General features: G+C 38.3%; 1 protein-coding gene across 2 annotated transcripts in view; it reads right to left on the bottom strand.

Annotated features, from left to right (window-relative positions):
• The window catches only part of LOC127447176 (histamine N-methyltransferase), a 380,204-nt gene that overhangs the window by 12,037 nt on the left and 343,280 nt on the right, over positions 1-24,887 (bottom strand). Inside the window, exons 17-28 of one of the 2 annotated variants that reach the window (XM_051708811.1) lie at positions 22,155-22,288; positions 21,892-22,045; positions 19,308-19,449; positions 15,243-15,358; positions 14,831-14,948; positions 10,752-10,897; positions 9,052-9,226; positions 6,296-6,469; positions 4,482-4,577; positions 1,551-1,633; positions 1,120-1,157; positions 803-989 (exon numbers count right to left, since the gene is read on the bottom strand). In XM_051708811.1, the coding sequence (XP_051564771.1) occupies positions 950-989; positions 1,120-1,157; positions 1,551-1,633; positions 4,482-4,577; positions 6,296-6,469; positions 9,052-9,226; positions 10,752-10,897; positions 14,831-14,948; positions 15,243-15,358; positions 19,308-19,449; positions 21,892-22,045; positions 22,155-22,288 (1,416 nt within the window). In that variant the 3' untranslated portion in view covers positions 803-949. Of the gene's footprint in view, positions 1-796; positions 990-1,119; positions 1,158-1,550; positions 1,634-4,481; positions 4,578-6,295; positions 6,470-9,051; positions 9,227-10,751; positions 10,898-14,830; positions 14,949-15,242; positions 15,359-19,307; positions 19,450-21,891; positions 22,046-22,154; positions 22,289-24,887 lie in introns of those variants that run through there. The other variant, XM_051708810.1, reaches the window with a different exon arrangement.

Here is a 24,887-nt window from a genome sequence, read left to right as displayed (position 1 = left end):
AGGCAAAGGGTGACTACTCTGAAGATGCTAAAATATAACACAGTTTTGATTTATTTTGGATTTTGTTTAGTCACAACATAATTCCCAAAGTTCCATTAATGTTATTCCATAGTTTTGATGACTTAACTATTATTCTAAATGTGAAAAAAAAAAACAGTAAGTGTTTCAAAACTTTTGACCGGTAGTGTATATATATATATATATATATATATATATATATATATATATATATATATATATATATAATATATTAATGATATTATATACATTTTGAAGAAAGAGACCACAGCGAGATATGACAGACATAAAACTAGCACAGCCCAGTAGGAAATCGGTTGCCTAGGAAAAATACCAATTACACAGTAAAGCGTCATTGTACAAAAATATTTCACCACAGAATGCCATCATTGACCAATACTGATAATCTTCCAAATTTTGGCCAAACATCTGGAGGCTGAAATCCACACATAGTGGCAACCTGACAGCACACACAAAAATGTTTGTACAGACCACTAAATTCAGTTCTAATCAGAAATGGCCTCCAGCCAGCAATAAAAAAACACTGTCTGTCAAGTTATGGGCAATACAAATCATGCTGTTATCAGACTATGTCTAATCCTTCTTTTCTCATAGCTTGAACAGGGCATAAACACTGAGGCATTAAACAGAGTTCTACATCAGCCTAAATCTGGGCTCTCATAAAGGCGTCCAGTGATTCTGCCATAACTCAAAGCTACCATAGATCCGAAGACTCCACAGGCCCAGATCAGCTGATCCTAATCTGCATTCCAAATACCTGGGCCGAGCGGCTGCAGGGACCACTCGCTGAAGAAGTCCTGGATCTGAGTGGTGCCTGGTTTTAATCTTCCCGAGCTGGTCTTCACATCTGCTTTCTTGTTGTCTGAACCAGGGGTCTTGGTGCAGTAATCCAGGAATCCGTGTGTGGTCATCACTTCAGTATAACCCTTTTCGCACCCACACACGCCACTCTGAAAGGGACATGTATGAGGGCCAAGTTGAGAAACACTTTAACAATTTACACATTGACATTGTTTACTACTATGCTTAATTGCTAATACTATGCATTGTTCACTCAAAAATGAAAACTTATTCACTCACCCTCGTTGTTCAAAGCCCCTATGACTTTCTTTTTTCCACTACACACAAAAGGACAGGCAGAAAGTTAGCCGCAGTCATCATTCACTTTTATTGCATATTTTTTTGCATACATTGAAAGTCATAAAGGCTTGGAACAACAAGAGGGAAAGTAAGTGATGACAGAATTTTCATTTTTTGGTGAACTATCCCTTTAAGACTATTCTTAATCCATATGTTTTTACCAGTATTGCTTTGCAAGGGAAAATGCAGTTGCATGGAGTGCAATGCATGTAATTGCATGCAATGTACTCCAAGTGGCAGTCAATGTACAGTTTTGTTAGTTTGCTCATTTTGTCCCTTTCATTTCTCTGACGAGTCTTATGGTGGTTTTCATGATAGTAGATACAGTAAACAGGATGGTATCTTAACACATGAGGGCAGACAGTGCTTACCTGCTTACAGTGGGAAAAGGGTTTGGTGCAGGGAGGGTGACAGTGGCGCACAGTGGTCGGCCTGTTCTGTGGAAAGCAGCCCCCTTCCAGCAGGAAACAACACATGTAATTATTTCTATTTCCCTATTGATAGCCAGATAAAAGTGCTGTCACACCTGATTAATGGCTTAAAGGACCCATCACAGCTTCTGATCAATCAGTGAAGGTTGTAATTTTGGAATAGAAAATTACATGTCAATACATAAGAGACTAATAACCTGGGCTCAGGCTTTTCTCAAACAGAAGAGATTACCTCTGACAGCTTATATTTTCCAGAGACGATTCTGTACTTGGATAAGATCACCTTTCTCTGTTATTTAAAGTGCTTGGCGCAACCAAAAAGCCTTCATTCTCTCTCTCTCTGAACACAACTGAAAGCTTGAAAATGCTTTCATTTTGCCAGAATGAAACAATGTTTTATAACATTTTTATTGTTCACCTTCAGACTTGCACTAGTTTATTGATGACTTCCTTGGAAATGGAGGGAGAGACAATCTGGAAAATGTTGAATGTGCCATTAAACCATCCTAGACAAGGTCTAACACAGTGGGATGTTTTCAGTGGGGTTGGGTGATACAACTTATGTTCTTTTCCATCCAAAATGAAGTACTATCAAGGCTAGTGTCACGAATATCAGTACCAATACCTCTATTAAATGGCAAACTGCAATTTCTGAGGAAAGTGATCAGATCAGACTTGATCAGATTTAGTTTTTTTGTTTATAATTTATTAACAAAACTTACACCACATGATCAATCTTTTATCAAATTTTTATTTTAATAACCTCATGAAAACATCACACAAACCCATTATTATAATGGGTTTTGTAGTTATTTAGTGTGAAATAACTCCAGAGGATTTTTCTCTGTCATTAATCTGTCATAGGGCTGCACGATTATAGCAAAAATCATAATTGTCGATAATTGCCCTTGATATTGTAATCGCGATTATTAATGTCGATTAAAATATTAAATTATCGTGACGTCACAAAGTAAGCAAAGTATCAGATTTCAATGGTGGATATGAGCTGCGCTCCAGTTTCTTTTAAGCATCTTTTAAGCATTAAATATTGTAATAATGTTTGTTAATGTTAGGCCAAATAAAACGTATTTTAAATGGATATCTATGGTATCAAATAAATTAAATTATTGCTAAATTACTTCTTAAATTATTAGTCCACATACAGTAAATAATATAACATATTCAATTTTCAAACTTATTAACAGCCGATTTAAATCGACCATGTTAATGCGTTCAGTAAGCCCTTTGGTGGCGAGACAGGGGACCATTCATCCCGTTAGATCTTCAATGGTGATCTTGTTCATGCAAGATCATCGTTAGATCATTTTTTGGCCTCAGTGGTGCACTTTGGATATTAAAAACAGTCATTTGCGATCGGAGTTTTTGCAGTTCATGACAATGTTGAATCTACTAATACCAGCTGTGTGGCAAATGGGTCTTATTAGAGCAGACGCGATAACAATAACGGTGATTCCTGAAATATGCTATTTATGCCATATTCTTTATGTTGGCTACACCTCCAAAACACACTTAGAACAGTTAATCTGAATTACTTTATTGCTATTTTGTACAAATCAAATTCTCATTGGCCTACTTACTAACATGACAAAACAAAACTGCTATTAGATTTTTAATAAATTGTATACAGAAATGGAGCAACGCGACAAACTCTCCCATTACAATGACTGCTGTCACTCACTGCAGGTTTCAGACTTGCATTTGGACGCGAGCTCAATGACGCTCCGCACAAAGTTCTGCACTCTCGCAAATGCTTTCATTAAAAACAAAGCTGTCTAATCAGCATAATAAATCAATTATTTACACCGCGTCTATGCCTTGATTAGAACTGGAGCATTTTAGTTTTGTCGTGTTGCTCATTTGCAGTGTATTTAACATCTACGTTCAAAGCGAGCTGTGCAATATGCGATGAATCCAAAATAATTCCAAAGTGCTTTTCGCTCTTGTTCTACAGCTTCTTTTCAAGTGTCAGGTGATGTTTCTTCAGTATTAATTTTCGTGTGCCACCACGAACAAAGGTGGAACATAAAGTAACCATCTGGGCATTCATAAGGTTTAAAACCTGCGCATTAGGATCAGTTGTCATTACTGATAGGACAGACGACTAATTTAAGCGGCTCTGATTGGCCATTGCCATTTCATTGCTCAACGGACAGGTTAGTGATTGGTTAGAATACTCAACCGCTGTAAAAACACGTTGTAAATAGAAACCATTGAAGCAACACGAGCAGACTTAAATTGAACGTCAATTTTCACGATTACATAATCGAGGCAGCCGTAATCGTAATCGCGATTAGTTTTTCGATGAATTGTGCAGCCCTACTCTGTCAGCTTTCTCTGTTTGAATAAGAGCTGTCTTTTCAGCATTTCTGTTCGAGTTCAGATGAGAAGAAACAGTTCCCATCCTATACAAACTATTTGCTAATACAGCTATTTTTTTCACTTTGAAGCTTATGATATGCATAATTTTATTATTATTTTTATGCTAAATTAATAATAAAATCACATTAAGGATCAATATTTTTATTTAAGGATCAATCCTCATGATATAACATTAGTACTGAAATTTGAAAGTATTCTTCATGTGTACTTCAAAATCAATCCACCCATCCATAATTTGCAACTTATGGTTCTGTATTACGGGTTGCATTTCTATTAGTGTAAATTCTTCCTATGTGCTTTCAATATAACCGATGAATATAATTGCTCAGGAGATAATGTTATATCCTATACAGGATTTTGTTCATGTGGCCTTTATAATGACAGGACTTATTTTAATCTTTTCTCAATAGCAGTGATGTCAGTAGAGGATATTCATCATTCTCTCAATCTTCAGTGTAAGCCGTATGCTACCTGTCACATTGACCCCATCAGAACGCTGGCACCATACTGATCTTTCATTGTCATTCCAGGCACTGGTCCTCCACTCGTAACTGTGACATTTCCCTCCTATGGCACCACAGAGTCAGAGAGAGACTCGTTAGGTGTGCACTGGGCAGTCGGGAGTGAAAATAGCTGAACTTAGGCATTAGACTTTACACTAATGCATGCATATATAACACATACCTAGCTTTTCCAAGCACACATTGCGCTCAGATACACTAGCACATGCTCACACAAACACACCCAGGACTAAACTGCTGCATAGTCGTTGCGAGAGACAAAGGATATATTTTGAGAAAATACTCATAATTTACAGTGGGCCCAAAAAGTATTTGGACACTCTAGCCACACTTATACAAGTCACTGAATTATACACTGATGAGCCAAAACATTATGGCCACCTGCCAAATATGCTGTTGGTCCTCCATGTGCCATGAAAACAGCACCAACCCACCAAGGCATGGACTCCAAAAGACCCCTGAAGGTATCCTGTGGTTTCTGGCACCAAGCCATAAGCAGCAGATCCTTGAAGTCCCGTAAATTGCGAGGAGGAGCAGCAGTGGATCGGACTTGATGGCCCAGCACATCCCACAGATGCTAATCGTATTGAGATCTGGGGAATTTGGAGGCCAGTGGAACACTTTAAACTCTTCATCATGTTCCTCAAACCATTCCCGAACAATGCGTGCAGTGTGGCAGGGCGCATTATCCTGCTGAAAGAGGCCACTGCCATCAGGGAATACCATTGCCATGAAGGGGCGTACCTGGTCTGCAACGATGTTTAAGTATGTGGCACGAGTCAAATTGACACACACATGAAGACGGCTTGCCATCTTCCCACAGTGCATCCTGGCGCTATTACTTCCCTAGGTAAACGGCACACACATACATGGCCGTCCATGTGATGTAAAAGAAAACTGGACTCATCAGACCAGGTGACCTTCTTCCACTGCTCAAGGTCCAGTTCAGACGCTTGCATGCCCATTGTAGATGCTTTCAACGGTGGACAGGGGTCATCATGGGCACTCTGACCAGTCTGTGGCTATGCAGCCCCATTCACATCAGGGTGCGATTCACTGTGTGTTGTGACACATTCCTCACGTAACCATCATTAAAAAAATTTCTGTGACTTGTGCCATAGTAGACTTTCTGACCAGATGGGATAGTCTTCGTTGCCCTCCCGCATAAATGAGCCTTGGGCGCTCAACACCCTGTTATCGGTTTGTGGTTTGTCCCTTCTCGGACCACTGTCGGTTGGTACTCATCACTGCTGACTGGGAGCACCCTACAAGCCTTGCCGTTTCAGAGATGCTCTGACCCAGTCATCTGGCCATAACAATTTGGCCCTTGTCAAAGTCATTCAGGTCTTTACTCCTGCCCATTTCTCCTAAATTCAACACATTGAGTATGAGAACATGTTTGTTCGCTTACCATCTAATCTACCCAGACATTGACATGTGGTCTTGTTAGGAGATGATCAACTTTATTTGATTCACCTGTGAGTGGTCATAATTTTTTGGCTCATGTATATAAAAACAAGTGCCATTTATTTCAAAGAAAGTTCGCACAAACACATTTCAAATAAAGAATGTTGTTAGATTTGAAATGATAAAACAATAGATATATTGATCATAATTAGACAAAAGTTGGACACTTGGTTTGATATCTAACACAAATTCAGACACTTCAAGTATGGCTTAAGTGTCCAAAACTATGCAAATATTTCTTGAGGACATGCTATAAATAAATCAGTTCAGATATGCTGATTATTCCACTGCTTGCACCTTTGCATAGACGTGTCTCAAAGACCTGGTGAGGGCAGCTGTCTTGATTCTCCAGCACTTGTGTGACCACGGCCCGTGAGCGTGCCTGATGCCCTACTGTCTCAAAACTACGCCCTTCCACACATGTCAGCTGACAGGAACTCCACAGCGACCACTCTGTAAGGTGACAGTCTCCTGTAGGTGGCAAATCACATCTTTGGTTCTTTGGTGACATAAGTTAATGCATGTCAACTATACCACAGTAATATAACTGGCCCATTCAGCATGTGTAACGCAGGAATGCTATTTACTCTATGGGTAAATGGGTTGCATACATACTGCTTGGATTAGCTTCTTGCTAAATTATTACCCTACAATGCTTTTTTTTTATCTTAAGCTGCTGTAAGTGTTTTTACTTCTGCTAAACAAAATCCGCTTAATGCATGTCAACAGTACCACAGTAATTTTATTGGCCCAGTTAGCATGTGCAAAGCAGGAATGCTATCAACTGTATAAGTAAATGGGTTGCGTTCATACTGCTAGCGTTAGCCTCTTGCTAAATTATTACCCTACAATTTTTTTTATTTTAAGGTGCTGCAAGTGTTTTTACTGCTGCTAAACAAAATCTGCCACTAAATTAGACTGCCCATATCACTTCAACCCCACAAAATGATTGACAGACAGAGAGCATTTTGATTGACGAAGTTTTTAGATTGGCTAAAAAAGCGTGGGCTACTCCCCTGAAATCTGCCTAAGACATCTTTTTCAGTGACATCTGTCAGGTAAAAGGGACACTTTATGTGTAGTATTCTTAAGTAAGTTGCTGCACCTTAATTCAACATTCAGGTTCATATATTTAAACCTTGCTGAAGTAGCTTTTGTCCCACATTTGTCTGACAATTTTTGCAACAGAAAACTCTTGTGTACAGCAAGTGGTTGTGGGTAATATTAGCTCAAGAAGTATGCACCAAAGCAATCGACCAGAAACAGGATGCAATCCAGGCACCTTTGGCATACTATTTTCAATGCACTATAATCTGGGGCATACTAATCCTAGTTTGGTACACTATATAGTATGGATAGTATGCAAATTGGTATTATCCCAAGCAGGCTTGTGACTAGCACCTTCATCAAATATGCCCTTGTTTAGCTCACCCCAAAAGGTTCGTCCTCATTTATACTTTCAAGTTACACATCCAGCACTCCTGCCATGTGCTAATGAAGAGATTCCAGCGGGATCTTACAACAGTCTAGCAATCAGCATCCAAGCTACTTGTATAGCCTACTGAGATTTATCTTAACCTGCTGTTGTGGTATCGGATGCATTATTCAGCTCTTCAGATACATTTAGCATTTCCTTTGCTGAAGGTCATACCTCATTGACCCTCCTAATCCGCCCCCCCCCCGGTGCAGGGGCCGTTTCACAATGACAATCCCCCCACCTGCGCACACTAGCGCTAGCTCTTCAGCCATGACGTCCTTTTGATTCTGCAGACCAGGCTGGCTATTAGAGGCAATCTGTGCACCCAGGCATCTCAATATCCATCATCTTCACGAAGCCAGTCTATTTTCATCCCTCACTAGAGCTGCTAAAACATATAATACAGCAACGCACACCATATGCCACCCTCTCCGAATCACTCTTTCCTTTGGACTCTCTCATCTTTGTCTCTACCTCTCTCGCTTTCACTCACTGTCGTCTAACATCTTTCTTTTCCTCTCCTCAAGTTTCCACGCAGCATGTTTTCTTCACTGAGGGCAAGTGGTTAATTTTTCGAGTTTGAAGAGAGATGCAAAAGTAGAGTTTACACAGGTCAACCATAGCCTCAGGGTGAAGTGTATTCACAGGTAAGAATGTGAGGCAAACCAGCATACTTTCATTTGTGTGTTTCACTAAACATGACAGATTTTAATTCCTGGGTCAGTTCCACCGTGATAGTGAGCACAGCATGAAAAGTAGTAGTTCATGATCCTGGATCAACATCCTTCAGTGTTTTTGGAACAATATTTCTATCAACCAATCACAGCCATAACACTGCAATTGTGTTTTTGCTGAGTAGGAAACCTTTTGCTGGTCCTGGAACAACATTCCTGTCAAACAAACATGATCCTAACCCCATCCCTAAAGGGGCGGCCACACTAGGCTTTGTTTTTTTTTGTAAAAAAATATTGTCTACTCACTTTCCTGCAACGATAAAACACGCAGATTGTATTCTTTATATTGAGCAAAGTGGTCAGCGTGTCACGTTTCGTTCACACGAAACTTATATCGGTCACGCGTCCCCTCATCATACGGATTCACAGGTCAGAGTTTACCAATCTTGAACTCTTGTACGCAGTGGAGTTCGAAATTTCTTTGCATTAGTTTGCGTTTCCGGTCTCCTGCATTCTGATGTATTTGAATCCAAACATGTTGTGAACAGTGTCAATTTAAAAGAATCTGAACTTTTAAAAATGCATCTTGTGTTCATTTCCATTTGTTGCAATTAGCTTTTTTTTTTTTCTTTTTCTTTTTCTTTTTTTTTTGCAAGAACGCGTTTGGTCAGAATGGCCTCTAACCCAAACCTTAACCCTGACATCAAAGGGCAATGATTGGTTGATAGAAATGTTGTTACAGAGCCAACAAGGATGTTGATTCAGGAACAAGTTCAAGTTAAATCATGTTAAGTCAAATTTGAGAGTCAGTGCATAAAACATAAAACGCAAAAAGGCGAGAACATAAAAAACTTTGCTTCCGTTTTGCAGCATTTTTTAGATATGGATCTGTTCAGTTTTACCTGGACAGGGGACGAAACACGGCTGCTGCAGTTCTTGCTCACTTTCCTTTCTCAGACGGTCTCCACACTTCTCGTCCTCTACCATTTCAGATGGGTGGGGGCTGTCCGGCCAGTCTGCCCAGTGCACCACACATGTAAGGTTCCTCACCCTCGTGCCCTCTCCACATTCTGCCCCCTGCACAAAACCACACAGGGCATACTCATTAATCTTGAAGTGCTGTGAGCAGCACAGCAGAGGAGCTTATTACAGTGACATCTTCCACTGACTGAGTGACATTTGGGGGATGAAACATACTACGCCATTTTAAATAATCTTGACCTGGTGACACAGCCTTTGTTTAAACCAAGGGTTTGGCTGGTAGATGCCATAACTACACCATTATGATGCCAAAAATCATCTTTCTCCATTGATGACCATTCCAAAAAAGCTGTGTATTCTGACGAAATAGAATAAAAATAAATAAAAATAAAACACATTAATCGTGAATATTTCATTATATTGTAGAAGATGTTTTACTAGTTTATTTGAAAGGCTCTTAATAGACATTTTCCCCGTCTACTGCCTTTGACTTCAAAGCTCAGAATAGCCACTAGAGAATGGCTTGGGACTGTGCACATTCTTTTGGTGCTGTCAGCCATTTAGCATTGTAAGCATGTCAGGACATTATTTTCGGATCCAGAGTAATTAGTCACCTGAAAAATGTCCTGAGTGCCAATGGCAGTATGCAGTTTTCAGATTTTCAGGGTGGTATTTGCCAACCCAGCAACTATTGAGCAACTTTAACTATTGAGATGAATAGGAATAATAATGGATGTTTCTCTCTAGGTATTATGGTCCTACAAGGTTTAATCATTGTTTTCTTATTTTGTTAAATAATCTTTGTTTTTACAGATGTGACTTACAACACTTTATCTTCACTTTTCCATTGCAGTGCATTTAATGTTTGACCTCAAGATATAGTATCATGTTTTTGTTATGCTACATTAAACTTTCGTTTTCCATTTAAACATAATCTGCATTGCAAATGATTTAATGCAAATCACTGTTCAGATATGTGGTTTAGCTGGGGTCTAAAAAATGTATATTAAATACTAATAAAAAATACTAAAACTAAAAAAAGCTACACTAAGTTGTGAGAGATGTTTCCGAATTTTGATAACAATTATGAATACGAAAGTGTCCATCACACTAAGCACCAAAGACTAAAGCAAATAAATGAAAATTAAAAGTATGTAACATTTCTTTTGTTCATATTGTGAGAAGGACAGCATTTGATCTGGGCAAGCATGACTCTAGAGACATGCGCTAAACCCTGAGACATACAATAAAAATCCCTTTCAGATAAAAAAGTGAGAGAGAAGAGAAAAGCAGAAGAGAGGAGATGAAAATCTGAACTCTGCTACTGTTCTCGTCTAATAATAAGAGCATGAATCCCAGAATGATTTTAATCAGCAGTTACCTCACATCTCAATGACACAAAGTCCCCTACTCTCTCACAAACTCTGCCTGTTCACTTGCAGTTTCCACAAAATTCAATTAAAGAACCCCAATGTTTTGCCAGTACCTGATAGTCATGCGGAGCAGCTGGTCTTAACACCACGTGGTCATATAAAACATGTATTGATTGTCCTAAGGTTTGATGAAATATGCAGTAAGTGCGGGATCCATGCAGTTCCAATTTTTATTGCACAGAATCTACCTCTACTCTGCAGGGAGACCAATCGCTCAGAAGCCATGTGTAGCAGGGGCTGATGGGACAGGGTTTGGTCTGAGAGAGCTGGGAGGCGCATGGGCGGCCCTCCTCATGAGCTTGCTGTTGCACACTGCGAGAGCGGCTCATCACACCTGCGGCAAAGATGCACATTTAGAGACAACTGTGAATGGACAATACAAAAAACAGCACAGGCAGGACTAAAAATAGAGCAAGACTACATTAGTGTGTTCTTTTGCACCTGGGGACAATGCAGTGTATAATTCACAAGTTGTATAGTTAAAAAATGTATTAACTGTACAATGCATGAATAGATAGAAAAACTCAGTTTTGTTCCATGCTGGCCCAGACTGGTTTAAACTGGTTAGAGTTGGTCTGGTGCTAGTTTAGCTGATTGACCAACAAGCCAAGCTGTTCACCAGCAAAACTTAGATGGTTGAGCATTGTATTTAGTCTTTATGCTGAAGCTGGATGACCAAGCCTTGTTGGCCTGGTTGTCTATTTAAGAAGCCTGGTGGGGACACCAGCACAACATCAAAAAAATAAATAAAAAATAAAACTAACCAAAAAAATAAAACACATGCTGGTCATTCATTCTGTCATTTACTTACCCTCACGTTGTTCCAAACACATATATCCTGTTCTTTCTTGCATGAAACACAAAATAAGATGTTTTGAAGAATGTTCATATTGCGCTTTTCAATACAATGAAAGCATTCTTGCTTGCGCATATTCAAACTCGCCACAATTGCAATCACTTTCAAGCACATGAGGAGCAATGCCATTTTGCATCATTGTCATGACACCTAGTGTGACACATTTTGATGTGACTCATCTGAATGCACGTGAAGGAGGTTTGAGTGCTACAGCAGACAGGAAGATTTTCACTGAATAACAACTTACATTTCTGCATGTTACTCACACAAGCTTATCGTACGGCTTTAGAAGTGTTTGTATTTAGTGCGCAAGTTGCATGGACTACTATTTTGGTACAAATCAGTCGAACATTTTGGAGCTTGACAGCCCTTGGCCACTATAATGTATGCTTTTTTGTATGGAAAAGTGAAGTTTTGACATTCTGCTAGACACTTCTTTTGTGTTACACAGAAGAAAGAATATCATACAGTTTTGGAGCAACATGAGGGTGAGTAAATGATGACAGCATTTTTATTTTTGGATGTGCTACTCTTTTAAGCTGGTACATAAAGAGGTGTTGGCCTGTTCTTCAACACATTAGTGTTGCATAGAACAGGATGCCCCTAATGAACATGGCAACTGACAGCTTTGAAGCTCAGACTAAGGGGTCCTCTATCCAAACTGCACATCCGCTGTCCCCATCTTTAAAAGAATCATGAAGTTAAAAAAATTAATAAAAAGCCATTATGAGATTTTAACAGGGGGGGGGAGGGGGGTGTAAAAGATAGGCTTTTGGGCCCATCACTCCATTCACCCAATTTCTCAAGAGAATGTGAAAATACAGACCCTCCATCAGTGTACATCTAAACTGACTGTGCATCTGAACTCAACAGCACTCCAGTGAGTTGACTTCCAGTCGACCATTAAACATTTAGAATGAAAAAAAAAAAAGAGAAAAAAAAAGAAATTATAGTCAGAACACAACATAACTGCTCATCAAACTCATGTTTTGTGCCGCCTTCAAGAGCTCCCTCTACAGCTGGCTGCTTCAGGTACATCATTCATTAAACCAGAAGCACTGCGGCCAGATGAGAAAGCCCTTAAAATGACTGTGATTTGACAGTGGAAATATCTCTGCTTGATCCTGTGAGAGATGTAAGAGAGAGAAAGCAAGATAGAGGGTGGGGAGGGATAGAGAGAAATGAGGGTTGGAATGAAGAAAGAAAAAGAGAGAAAATCAAAGAGATAGAGGAGAGAGAACAGAGATAGAGAGATGTGGTGGAAGGCAAGCTGGAAGAATTAGTTGTTTGGGTCTCTGGAGTTCTACTGACAGATGCATTAAAACTCTGTATACATACAACAATTGTTGAATGTGTCTAATTAAGAGACTTATAAGCTGAACTCCTCAGGAGCTTGGTCATTTGAACCACGGGGACTGTGCCTGCTCTTAAGACTAGTAATTAGCCTATTTTACATTGCATGAAGCAATAACGCTGCTTCACCAGAGTGACGACATACAGCGCAACAAATTCTGAATTAACAATGGCAATTTGGAGAACACTAATGGATAAAATAAATATTTCTTTTTGATTGATAAATCGTTCAGCGTGTTCAGGAAAGCAAAGACTTGATAAGCCTGAGTCACTAACCAGTAAGCCAATCCCAAAATATGATTCATGAAATAACATCAATAATTAAAAAGGGATTCTGACATTGCATGTTAATGAATGCAAAGTAAATGCACACAAGCTGATAGCATCAGCCTAGAGCAAGCAGTGTTTATCTTCCTGGAACCCAAGTGCACAGGTTTGTGTGTTAAGTAGCATGAAAATGAAAAGGTATCAACTGCACATGAACATTAAATATTATTTATAAATATTTTGAATCTTAATTTGTATGCATGCTTCCAATTTTCCTTCTAAATGCTGCTTATTGCTCTTAAACTAATAATGTTCTTTTTTGCTGTTTTCGACATCCACCTATGTTAGCTTTCTTGACATTTCAAATCAAATTTACTGCAGTTATGTAGTTCACTGCACACCAAGAACCCAATCTACACTGCAGGAGAATGAAGTTGCTTCGTAGATTACACACAAAGAATTAATATATGTGAGAATTCAGGTCAGTGTGTTTTAAGTAATATGCAGGGCTGTTGTCTGTAAACAAGGGTACATCCTACTTCATAGGGCTCTGGAAAGAGGGGGTCCACCCTTACAATTTTACAATTAAAATACTGCTGTGCAAAGGTAAAATGCAGTAACTGGTCTCTTTATCTTGTGACAGACGGATTTGGCTCAACTATTCCCAGATTCAGAGCAATTCAGAAAAAATGTAGTGTGAAAATATGATTATCCTCATTTGCTGGGCAATCAAAAAACTTTTAAGCCATTTTCTATCAGTTTCAGTTTTGTCTAGTTAAAGCATTTTGTCTTTTTAGGACAGCATATGCCTTTTAGTGTGTGACAAACAGTGTTGGGTGTATCCAATTACAAAGTAATTAGTTACTGTAATCTAATAAATTTTTAGTCAGTTATTGACTTTTAATTAAAGTAATTACTTTTAATTACATAACTTAAGCTAAAGTAATATGTATAATACATTTAAAATATGAATTTGTATGTACGTCTGTTAGCGTTTCTGTGACAGCTTGAGGGTGTGTGACAATGAATGAGGACATTTTAAATAAGTGGAAATCCCAAAACTTTTCAAGGTAAAGTGATTTAGAAAGTAACTTAAAAGTAAAACAAAGAGTAATGTGATTACTTTTCAGTAAATTCATCTGATTACATTTTAGATAAATAATTAGTCATTTGTAGTGCATTACTACACAACACTGGTGACAAAAACAGTTCATATCCGTTTTTTATTTTTTATTTTTTTTAAGTTTAATATCATACCGCGGTAGTATGATAGTATTCTTAGTGTGTTATTCTTAAGCCACCTTTTCACCACTGGGCCGAACAGTTACCATTGCTGAATCGCGCTGTTCTATACTGATCCGGGCTCGTTGGCATGGCTACAGGTGATGCTGTGAATTCAGGAATAGAATGGACAGACTGGGCAAGTGACAAATTGTTAGTCACCACATCATTAAAGTCGTTCCACCAGCACGGTTCTCTGTCTTGAGTATGGTTAGCTAACCATGCAAAGAAACCTGCTGTGGGAACAGTTTGTAATGATTTGTGTGCTTTACCGAACTGAGCTCAAGTGGAAATGCTACTGGAACTGTTAATCACCTTGCTCAGAACCGTTCAGCCCAATGGTGGAAGAGCGGTCTTGAAGTACATGAATCGATAAGTATTATGGTATATATCAAAGCACCATGTTACCACCATGGTACTATACCCCCATGTAAGAGATGGATATGTAGAGTCGTGCCTGGGGCCCACCCTTTCAATTTTGTCCACCCAGTTCATTCTATTTTGGCTTACCTTTACTGCCACAGGTGTGTGAACACTCTGTCCATTGCGTCCAATCAGAGAGGATGCAGTTAAAGGGGCAGTCCACCATGCAGTTCATTGCCAGTTTCCACAGCTGAGGCAGGCCCAGCTAAAACAGTGGGACAACCATTAAACCTATACCCCACCACCACACACAATAACTGTCTGATGAACCAGTCATGAGCCAATGAGGGGCTATTACTGTAAGAGCTTCAATGAGAGAATCATTTTGTGGATATGGAGTAATACTGTAGGGAGTTAATGGACAGTCATGGCTGATTTGCAGTGCATGCAGTTGAAGGACGTAATACAATATCACAGTGCTTAATTCCTCCTAAGAGAACACTTATACAAAGAGGGGTGGCAGGAAATGAAGGTTAGACTGAGGTTTAGGAAAGGTTACCTCCTCGCACATGACCAAATCCACCACTTTGCCATCGCTACGGATGCAATCTAGGAGACGTGTCCTCGTGCCCTGGCCACAGATGGCATGTTCACTTAGCTGACAGGTGCTCCAGCCTGACCCACAACCAAAGGATATAAAGATACACACACATACAGGGAACATCAGACAAAAGTGTCATTCAAAAATATAACATTTCTGTACCCTTTCTGTGACACTGAATTTAAATTTGTCTATCCTTTATAGTATGAAAATAGTCAAATATGGTAATCATGGATTTTGAAGTATGCATCCATATGTGACCTGCTCCATCATTTTGAGTTGCACTGACCCAAAATCACATTTTGAGAGGCATGCATTACATTAAAAAGGAAGGTCTCAGCTTTCTAATAATATAATTTTATGTTTCTATCCCAAACCGAGAATTTAGTTTTAGAAAACAGCCTCTAAAGATTCCAAACTATTTTAGACATAATTTAACATAATTGGAAGATTTATTAAGTAAAAAAAATAAAAAATAAAACATACAGGGACACTGCATTTTCAGTGTGCACATGTGCATATAAATATAACACATCTATACTGTATATCTATATCTATGTAACATCAGTGTGGGCTCACAAAGCACACTAAGAACATTTGACACTGCTTTTAAAAACAACAACAACAACAACAAAAAACATTTATATAGTTTGAATTTCATGATAACATTGACATATTTGAAAAATGAGACTTTGTTTTATATATATATATATATATAAATAGAAAACCCAAACCCAAAACAAGTTTTTCCAAAAATGGCCCATTGCGCGATTGAATTGTTATGATGGAGTGTGTCACTTATAATATTTTCCATAAAAGCCACGGTCACACTACACTTCGTGTTCCATTCACTTCTGTTCAAATGCATATGAACGTGGGAGAAATTTTGCATTCCGCAGCACATGAAAGTTCAAGCTTGGTAAACTCTGATCTTGGATGACAAAAAGATGTGTGAACAATAGAAGATCGAAATGTCCCACACTGACCTCTTGGCTCAATACAACGAATACATATTTCAAAGCTGCATGTTTTTTATTGTTGTGGGAAAGTGAGAACATAGTATAACATTTTGAATATAATCTTATTTGTATCGTGTGATATATTATTTATTAAAACTAGAAGCCCTCGATTGCGGCATCACATCCTTTCCGTTGCAGTGTCTGAATAAATTTTGCATGCTCAGAGCCTAGTGTTACTGCAGATTAACCTATTACATTGGAAAAGGATTGGTTTGCATTGATGATATATAAGGCACAATTCTATAACATAGATGCAGGATGTCCCAGTACCAAGAATATAACCACATATTCAGGATTGGGGGGATCAAAAAATAATAATTTAATAATTAACCATTAAAAAACTAATAATCAGAATACTGGGAAAGGGTGTGTCCCTCTCAATGTCTATGTTTATTATGGCCCTGCCCAATATAGCTTGACTTCATTTGAAAAAAATAAATAAACGTTATTATCGACCCACAGTGAATAATGTACTTTTCGGAAAAGCATGCAAACTGGGACTCAGACAATGTCTAGCAAACTGGCCTGCAAGTAGAAAAGTAAGCTGCATTGAGTTCTAAAGGCAGGAATTAGTTAGGCTCTTTTTATGATGGTAATCTAGCTTTATGTCAGTCTATTGGCTTAGAGGAGCAGTATCAGTATTGATATGATCAGTGATTTCATGGACTCTGTGCAGTAAAAGGCTTATCATCTCACTCATATCGCCAAGCCCATTTCCTTCATTTGGGTCTATCTGGAGAATTAGTATCTACAGGAAATAAATATCGCTCTGCTTTATAGAAGGATACTTCACATGGGGCGATGCCCTTCTGAACTTAATGTGGGCAGCCTAGAGTGGCCGAATGTAACTGGGCAATTCAAAGCAGAGAATGATTCAGAAATGGTTCAGAAATTCACATTCTCAATGGGTGTTTAGAATAGAGTACAGTGGTGTGCTAGAGTAGTCTGAATGAGAGAGGAAGAGGCTGTGGCTCATGAATATTAATGAGGTGATGTAATGTTTGCATGGAAGTCCTAACTGATTTGCTGACAAGCGGGTAAGTGGACACTGGCCATTGGATTTCTGTTTACTGCTTGCGCATTTGCTGATGCAACTGGTTGTTCGTAACCAGCTACGACTAGACTCTTAAAATATAATGATTATTTCTCAAGAAGTGTGATGGGATGAATTTAGACATTTCTACAATAGTTGAAATAGCTGCTATGCCCCTGGTGGGCAGTATCTCAGTACCTGATAGGAAGGTTTCCTTATTTGGAAACCTTCTTCTAGCCTATTTGTTAAAGATCTGGGCTGGGGTCCAAAAGATTGCAGGTTAGAACCCCACAAGCTCCAGGGAGGTTGTTATTGTAACTTTTCTTTGGTCTTTTTTATTACTTATCAATAGTTCAGAATGGAAAGGAAATGATGAGGAATGGAAATTGTATGAGCCAGACTCAAACTCGCATCACCCTCTTAAACATTGTGCTAACATAGTCTTTGGCGATGTCATGGAATATTTATTCCTGCTAATTAAAGCTGATTATTAAGAAATACTGAAAAGCCAGGGCTACTCAACTTTGATAAGCTCAGGGGCCGCAAAGCTGGATCCCTGTAGCTTCGAGGGCTGTGCTCTTATTTTTTATAGTAGGCTTAATGCTTATATATGTATATATATATATATATATATATATATATATATATATATATATATATATATATATATATATATATATATATGTACTGTATATACATTTGTAACATTTTTATTTTTATAGTAAAAATGTTATAGTAAGAATGATACATTTTATAGTAAATATTTTATACATTGTACTGAATATAGCCTATAAATTAAAGGTGTAAACATTTTCTCATGGTTTGGTTTTAATTTTCAAAGAGCCATTTTCTACCAGATTCATTGCAATAGAGAAAATAGATATGATTAGTTCTGTTGTCACTGTCAAACACTGTCAACTAAGAAACACCATGAGCGTTCAACATCACATACTTCAAAGGTGCGTTCAAAGATTAGAGAGATATATCCACTATTAACTCCAAAACTGTTTCAGTAAGAAGTCACAAAGATTTGTTGATGCTCTTTAGTGTTTTTTGAGAAAGTAACCCAAAGTGGAACTGTGGACCTGTCATGTAACCATGGTGTGAATTACAGGGGGCCTATGGGGGTCTCAGGCGCCCTGAATGCAACAGGAGACCCCTTCGAAAGCTTATTTTTGCATTCTTGTGGGGTCTCATTTAAATTAATGTGATTCATTAAATACATAATTTTTTTTTTTTTTTTTTTTACGCTGTAGTAATTCATCTACTGTACTAAATTTGACATAAAAATGGTTTATTCTGTTCGGTGTGATTTTCATAATAATGATCTGCGCTGGACAGGACGTTTAAGAAAAGTGAAGTCATTTGCACTTCTTGTATGGTGGAATTTAATCCTCATTGTTGCTCAACAAGTGAAATATTACCCACGAGTGCAACAAAGGCATGAAATGCAAAGACCAGCGGAGTGGCAGGCCTACTGCTGTCAGCATTAATTTGTTTTTAGAAACTTACCAGTTAGACACAAGTCAGTCAGACACTTGTGGATGCACAAGACAAATAGTGTGTCCCGAAAATGATAGAAATTCTATTTTTATCAAAATTTCTCGAATATAAATGTGTATATTGTATGGAAAGAGTCCAAAGGTACAAGCTCAAAACAGCAGAAAAACAAGCAGTTTTAGTTTATTTTTAATTATTTAAGTGCTATCCTAAAGGGGGAGAACAATATGACGGGGGGCTTTCCTGTCAACTTTTCATTATTTATTTTTACAGAATGGCATAAAATGTTTTTCTGCATAGTTTTTCCATTTCCCCTGGCTTTGCTGTTCCTTCATTCACAAGTTGAAAGAAGAAAAAATACATATATAAATATACTGTAGATTTGGATCTAGTAGTCATTAGATTTGCTTATGTTATACTGTATGATATTGTATATGCAGTGATGTATCAAGCAGAATGAAAGAGACCCACTGGAGACATTGTAGTGATAATTGAAGCAAGTGCTGTTGACAATGCAAGACTCAGTCTGGTTGCTCTCTGGACACACTCTGTCGGCCACCGGAGGGCGCAGCATGTGTCTTGTCCTCATCCTCACTGTGCTTTCGTCACATGGCTACAAATAAATAGAGATAAGAAAATGTTGTGGGAGGTTGACGTGAAGCATGTATATTTGTAGACACTCTGTGATACATTTATAATAAGGTCTTAGTGGGGGCCTGGGTATCTCAGCAAGTATTGATGCTGACTACCACCCCTGAGTCACGAGTTCGAATCCAGGGCATGCTGAGTGACTCCAGCCAGGTTTCCTAAGCAACCAAATTGGCCCAGTTGCTAGGGATGGTAGAGTCACATGGGATAACCTCCTCGTGGTCGCGATTAGGGGTTCTCGCTCTCAATGAGGCGCGTGGTAAGTTGCACGTGGATCGCGGAGAGTAGCATGAGCCTCCACATGTGCACAGTGAGCCACGTGATAAGATGTGCGGACTGATGGTCTCAGAAGCGGAGGCAACTGGGACTTGTCCTCCGCCACCCGGATTGAGGTGAGTAACCACGCCACCACGAGGACCTACTAAGTACTGGGAATTGGGCAATCCAAATTGGGAGAAAAGGGGATACAAATAAAAACATACAAATTGGTAGCAATGTTGTACTGTTTCACATTTTAATCTATATGTTAGTGTACTCCTAAAAGATTACACAAGTTACTTTTAGCAGATAAACACTTTTAAATTTACAGTTTTCTTTGCTGGGAAAACAGTCCAAAAATATTGATGATTCATACTGGACTACAAAGATTTTTGTCCAATCAAAGGCTCTCTGGAATGAGAATGTCCCTTCCCCCCTTACCAAGTAGGTTAATGGCTATGGTGTACATAAAGCCTACTGACTATTTAAAATTAAAGGGATTAGCCCTTGAAAACAGTATGTCCCAATTTCTCCCATACTTCTACACATCAACACAAGATAGAAAACTGCGCAAATGAAGCGATTTCACATGGTCTTTAAAAAACACAGCAGTCAGACAGCCACTCGGTCTTGCAGAGCTAAGTGCACAGTTAGAAGCTGTTCAGCTGCAGGCAGCAACTAATCTGCATCTCCATCACTGTCAGACGCTAATGAGACCCTTTAAACGGCTAGCTGGCCACATCCATGTACTTCAGTATTGGGAAGGCAGATCATTAGCAGGAGCTCTATTCAGCTAATGCCACATGTCTGGGCACCCAGATTTTTTGGGAACATTTGATAATTATGTATAACTGAGACAAATTAACCAAGCGCAATCACTGAACACTAGTGTTTGACATATGTGCCAAGCTGGCTGAGCGCTTTGACAAAGCAAAGACAACAAACAGTCCTTGGAATTGAGACTGTGCAAGGTAGAATTGCGATCTAATGTGATTAGCGTAGAGACCAAATTATAGTGAAATGGGTTGGCAGTCATTAGCAGGTTGGGTCGAGCCAGGAAAACTCACCCAGTTTGTTTCTGATTAGCTGACAGTGAACTGAGGAGCTGTTTGCACTTCAGTGAGTCAGCAGCCCAATGGCAAATTGTATTTAGGGTCGTTTTTTTCTGCACAACATTAATTAGAATAACAAACACTTCATTACTACTAGAGGTTCATCTGCATACTGATTTCAGTTGTCTTCGTATTCACAGTTCGAAATTTTGCCTCAGGAACTCCTGAGAACTGTATCAGTATTTGAATTGCGAGGCAGTGTTAATTTGAAATTCAAATGGATGCAAAACACCTCAACACTGTCTGATGTCATGGCCAAGGCTGAGAAAGAATCTTGCAAAAAATAGGCTTACTGTAATTTTGTTCTGTTTTTCATTCATGCCAGCAGAAATTAATATATGCCAATAAATTCTCAAGAGGCATATTTTTAACGGCTGGTAAACAAGACTGCGTAGTTATCACCTACAAATTCAAAAGATAAAGATCATGTCAACATAGCAATGTTGCTAAAAACAACAGCTTACACCAGCATGCATTTCCAGGGTGATTCATGCTGGTTTGGTGTTATTCTTGCTGGTCAACCAGTAGATGAATGCTGTTTATCAGCAAACCTTATCTGGTAAAGCTGGTTGACTAAAGAAGGCTCTGCTAAAGAGCCCATGAAATATTCTTTCCTATGTAGTTGTATTTCCTATTGAAGGCAGAAGTTTGTACGGGATATCTCTAAGGGCTCATCCCTTTTTTAAATAGCCATTCAACATTATTTATGTCACAGCTATGATTTGCTGCTTGTTAGTTGGTTGCAGGTGGTATTAGGGGGATTCTAATTCTAGAGAGCTTAGTGATTGATTGGACAAAATTCTGCATAGAGCAAGATGATTAATAAATATTAAGGTCTATTGTACAATTGGAAAGATTGTACATTACGTTTTAAATGTGTGAATCTGCTAAAAGATAATTTTGTAAACTTTTAGGATTACACTAGCAAACAGATGCCTTCAAAGCTACAGTAAACGACACAAACTTGACTAAACTCTACTGCTGAATTTTTAGATTGTGCCTGCAGGATATAGCATAAGATAAAATGGATGCATTACCATCGGACAGGTGCTCCATTGACTCCACTGGGACATCACACAGTCATTAGGGCACGGCAGGAAGCAGGTCTGAGCTTGGGGAGGAATTTCATCCTGGTCACAGAGGGTCTCATTCACACTGCTCACATGATCCCCACTGCCACGCCTCACACACCTGTCACAGAGACAGAGAAACAGAATGAGGGTGACAGATGAGAGCAGGTCATGCCCCCTAAAAAAGCATCTGTGATGGGGTTACTCTATAATAACATGTCCTTGCTTACCGGATCTTGCGGCTTTGTACGCCCTCTCCACAGGCTGGCAGTTCGTCCACTGTGTTGATGGTGCAGACTGACCAGGGGTCTGTTACCCACTTATACTGACCACACTCACTGTAGCAGGGCACAGCCTCATACACCTACACACACACACAGACACAGCTATAATGAAATATTTACAATAAAACTAAATTAATTTAAATATCATCAATTGTGCATGATTTATTTCAAGCATCAGAGTGGTTAACGTGAACCAGACAAGCTGCAGTTTATTTAAAAAATATTTTAGAAATATATTTAAAAATATATTTAAGATAGATTATATAGTATATTTAAAGATATATAAAATATTTAGAAATATATTAAAGAACTCTTTTTAATCCTTTTTAAAATTTATTTATTTATAAGACCATAGAGTAGACGCCATATTGAAATTGACACAAACAAGGCTGTGAGGGTCGGAGGTATAGTCCGTTCAATATGCTAAACTGTCTTAAGGTTGTATGTCATCTAATTTTCAGAATCTATGTTAACTAAATTAAAACATAATTACTGTAATAACGAGATGGTAACTCAAGGTTATACTCTGAGCTGTTCACATCCTGGGAAACCGGAAGTTATCTGTTCCTTCGACAACACTCATAATGCCAAAATGGCTTTGTTATTGATAACAGCAAAGTATTTATCACTACATTAATTCATTAATTCACCTCTATATGTTATTGCAAAATGTTTAAGAACAAAGAAATTATCCAGGAAATGATGGCATAATTAAAAAGCATTTCAAACATAAATATGTGTTCATAACCTTAAACTGTTGAGGCCGGTGCCATACTGGTACTCTTTACATGACGTCACGACTGCCAACTTGGAGGTTTCATAGAATTCCAAGTTTACAACTTGTAATTACGAGCTCTGCGAAAACGTGAAAGTTTTTTACATGTCAGAATCTCGTAATTATGGTAATTCCGATAATTCCGACATGACGTGAATGCACCATTACTACAACTTGCCATTTTACTTACTGTACAACACAAATATGTTTTGGTTGAAAACTCCTTTTTCGGTTTCCCTAATGTCATTGTTTTCCAAAATATGCAGAACTAGAGAGCATTTTTTAAAGTCTCTGTTTGTAATGGAGGAAAACGGTGTTCCAGTGTGGATGTGAGGCGTAAACGTAGCAAAATCATTCATAATGTTAAAGGTGCTGTAAGCGATTTTAGCCGTGTAAACTGAGCCGTTGGATTAGCCACGCCTCCTCCTTCCAAAACCTTGCACTCCAAAGAAGATACCAAATTAGCTTTATTGAGACCGACACCGAGCAAAAGCAGTTGTCAAAAACAACAGCAGAAAAATAGCACCCTCAACTGAAAACTGTAATGAACAACATGGCATAAAAATGGCATTAAGCCTCAATAATTTGCTGCAACTACAATACTATGAGATTGTGCAAAATAATTGACAGGCAGAAAGCGTCAGAGTCTGTGGCCTGCGGACACATTTTTGTCTGCTGTTTAAAGAGTCTTGTGTTGTCACAGAGACCGTTGAGATATCTCACAACATTTATTTCATTAATATATTTCAGGGAGTAGGAAATATTTTTGCATACTTTTCCATGAAAAAAATGGCTTTAAAATGAAAATCAGTATTAGTGTAGATGTGGCTTAATTCTATTCATTTTGATACAACTGGCAAGAATATACTAGCCGTTTAAAAATATATATATATATTTTTATTTTTTTTTTTTTATGTCATACAGATCTTTGGATGTTTTTATGCCAGAACAGACCAATGTAAAGTATTCTTCTGGACTGTTTTAAATTTCAGTAGACCTGATTTCATTCACAAATGAGTAAAGAAGCCAAACATAAATTGCAATTATGAAATACTAGACAATCAAACCAACTAATTTGATATTGTGATATTGTGTAAAATTGTGAGAGTGAACTTTTATATATCTTACAGGGCCTAACACACTCTCTCAAAACATTCCATCTGGCCTTACAGCTGCTAAAAGCCCCCACATGCCTCTCTCCTCTCCTCTCCTCTCCTCTCCTCTCCTCTCATGAGTGTCATTGAATTTCCAATTAAAATAATCAAACGATTGTTAAGATGATGCTGAAGATGTGAGAAATGAGTGAAAGAATGTTGAATGGAATGGCCATTAAATCTACTGAAACACTTTAAATGGACAATTTCATTAACATAGATGAATATCAAACTCTACAAACATTAGGATATCAGGAAATGGAATTGCCCTGTTAAGGTAAACCCATTAATATTCTGTAGCAATACACATGAACAGCACAAATCAATTTTATTTAAAAGCCTTTAATAGGCAGAGTTGGATTTATAGCACACCTGACCATTTTGCTATATGGCGACAATATATATCCAACCTGCTGCATGACTTTTACAATGCAAAGAAGGTGCTTGGTTATTGCAGATTAAAATAAGTTTCCTGCCTGTCCTTTAAATGAAAAAATATATAAAAATCTTTCCTTCACAGTAACTTTCACTTTCTAGCTCTAATATTTTACGAAAAATAAACCTGTTATTCTGCTCACAGCAAGTCAGCTCCTATAACCTCTCAGAGGATATAGTTACTCTGGGCTGGATAATGAAGTCCCCTGCTCCTTCTCAAATGTCAGTCTTAGGGCCAAAGATGACATGAAAATGTACTTCATACTAATTCAAATCTCAGTCAGACCCATGATCAAAATAAACTATCTCTCCTCA

This window comes from Myxocyprinus asiaticus, chromosome 10 (genome assembly GCF_019703515.2).
Source record: "Myxocyprinus asiaticus isolate MX2 ecotype Aquarium Trade chromosome 10, UBuf_Myxa_2, whole genome shotgun sequence".
In the NCBI taxonomy this organism is placed as follows: domain Eukaryota; kingdom Metazoa; phylum Chordata; class Actinopteri; order Cypriniformes; family Catostomidae; genus Myxocyprinus; species Myxocyprinus asiaticus.
Note: the sequence above shows the minus strand (reverse complement) of the source record. Positions and strands in the feature narration are given on the sequence as shown.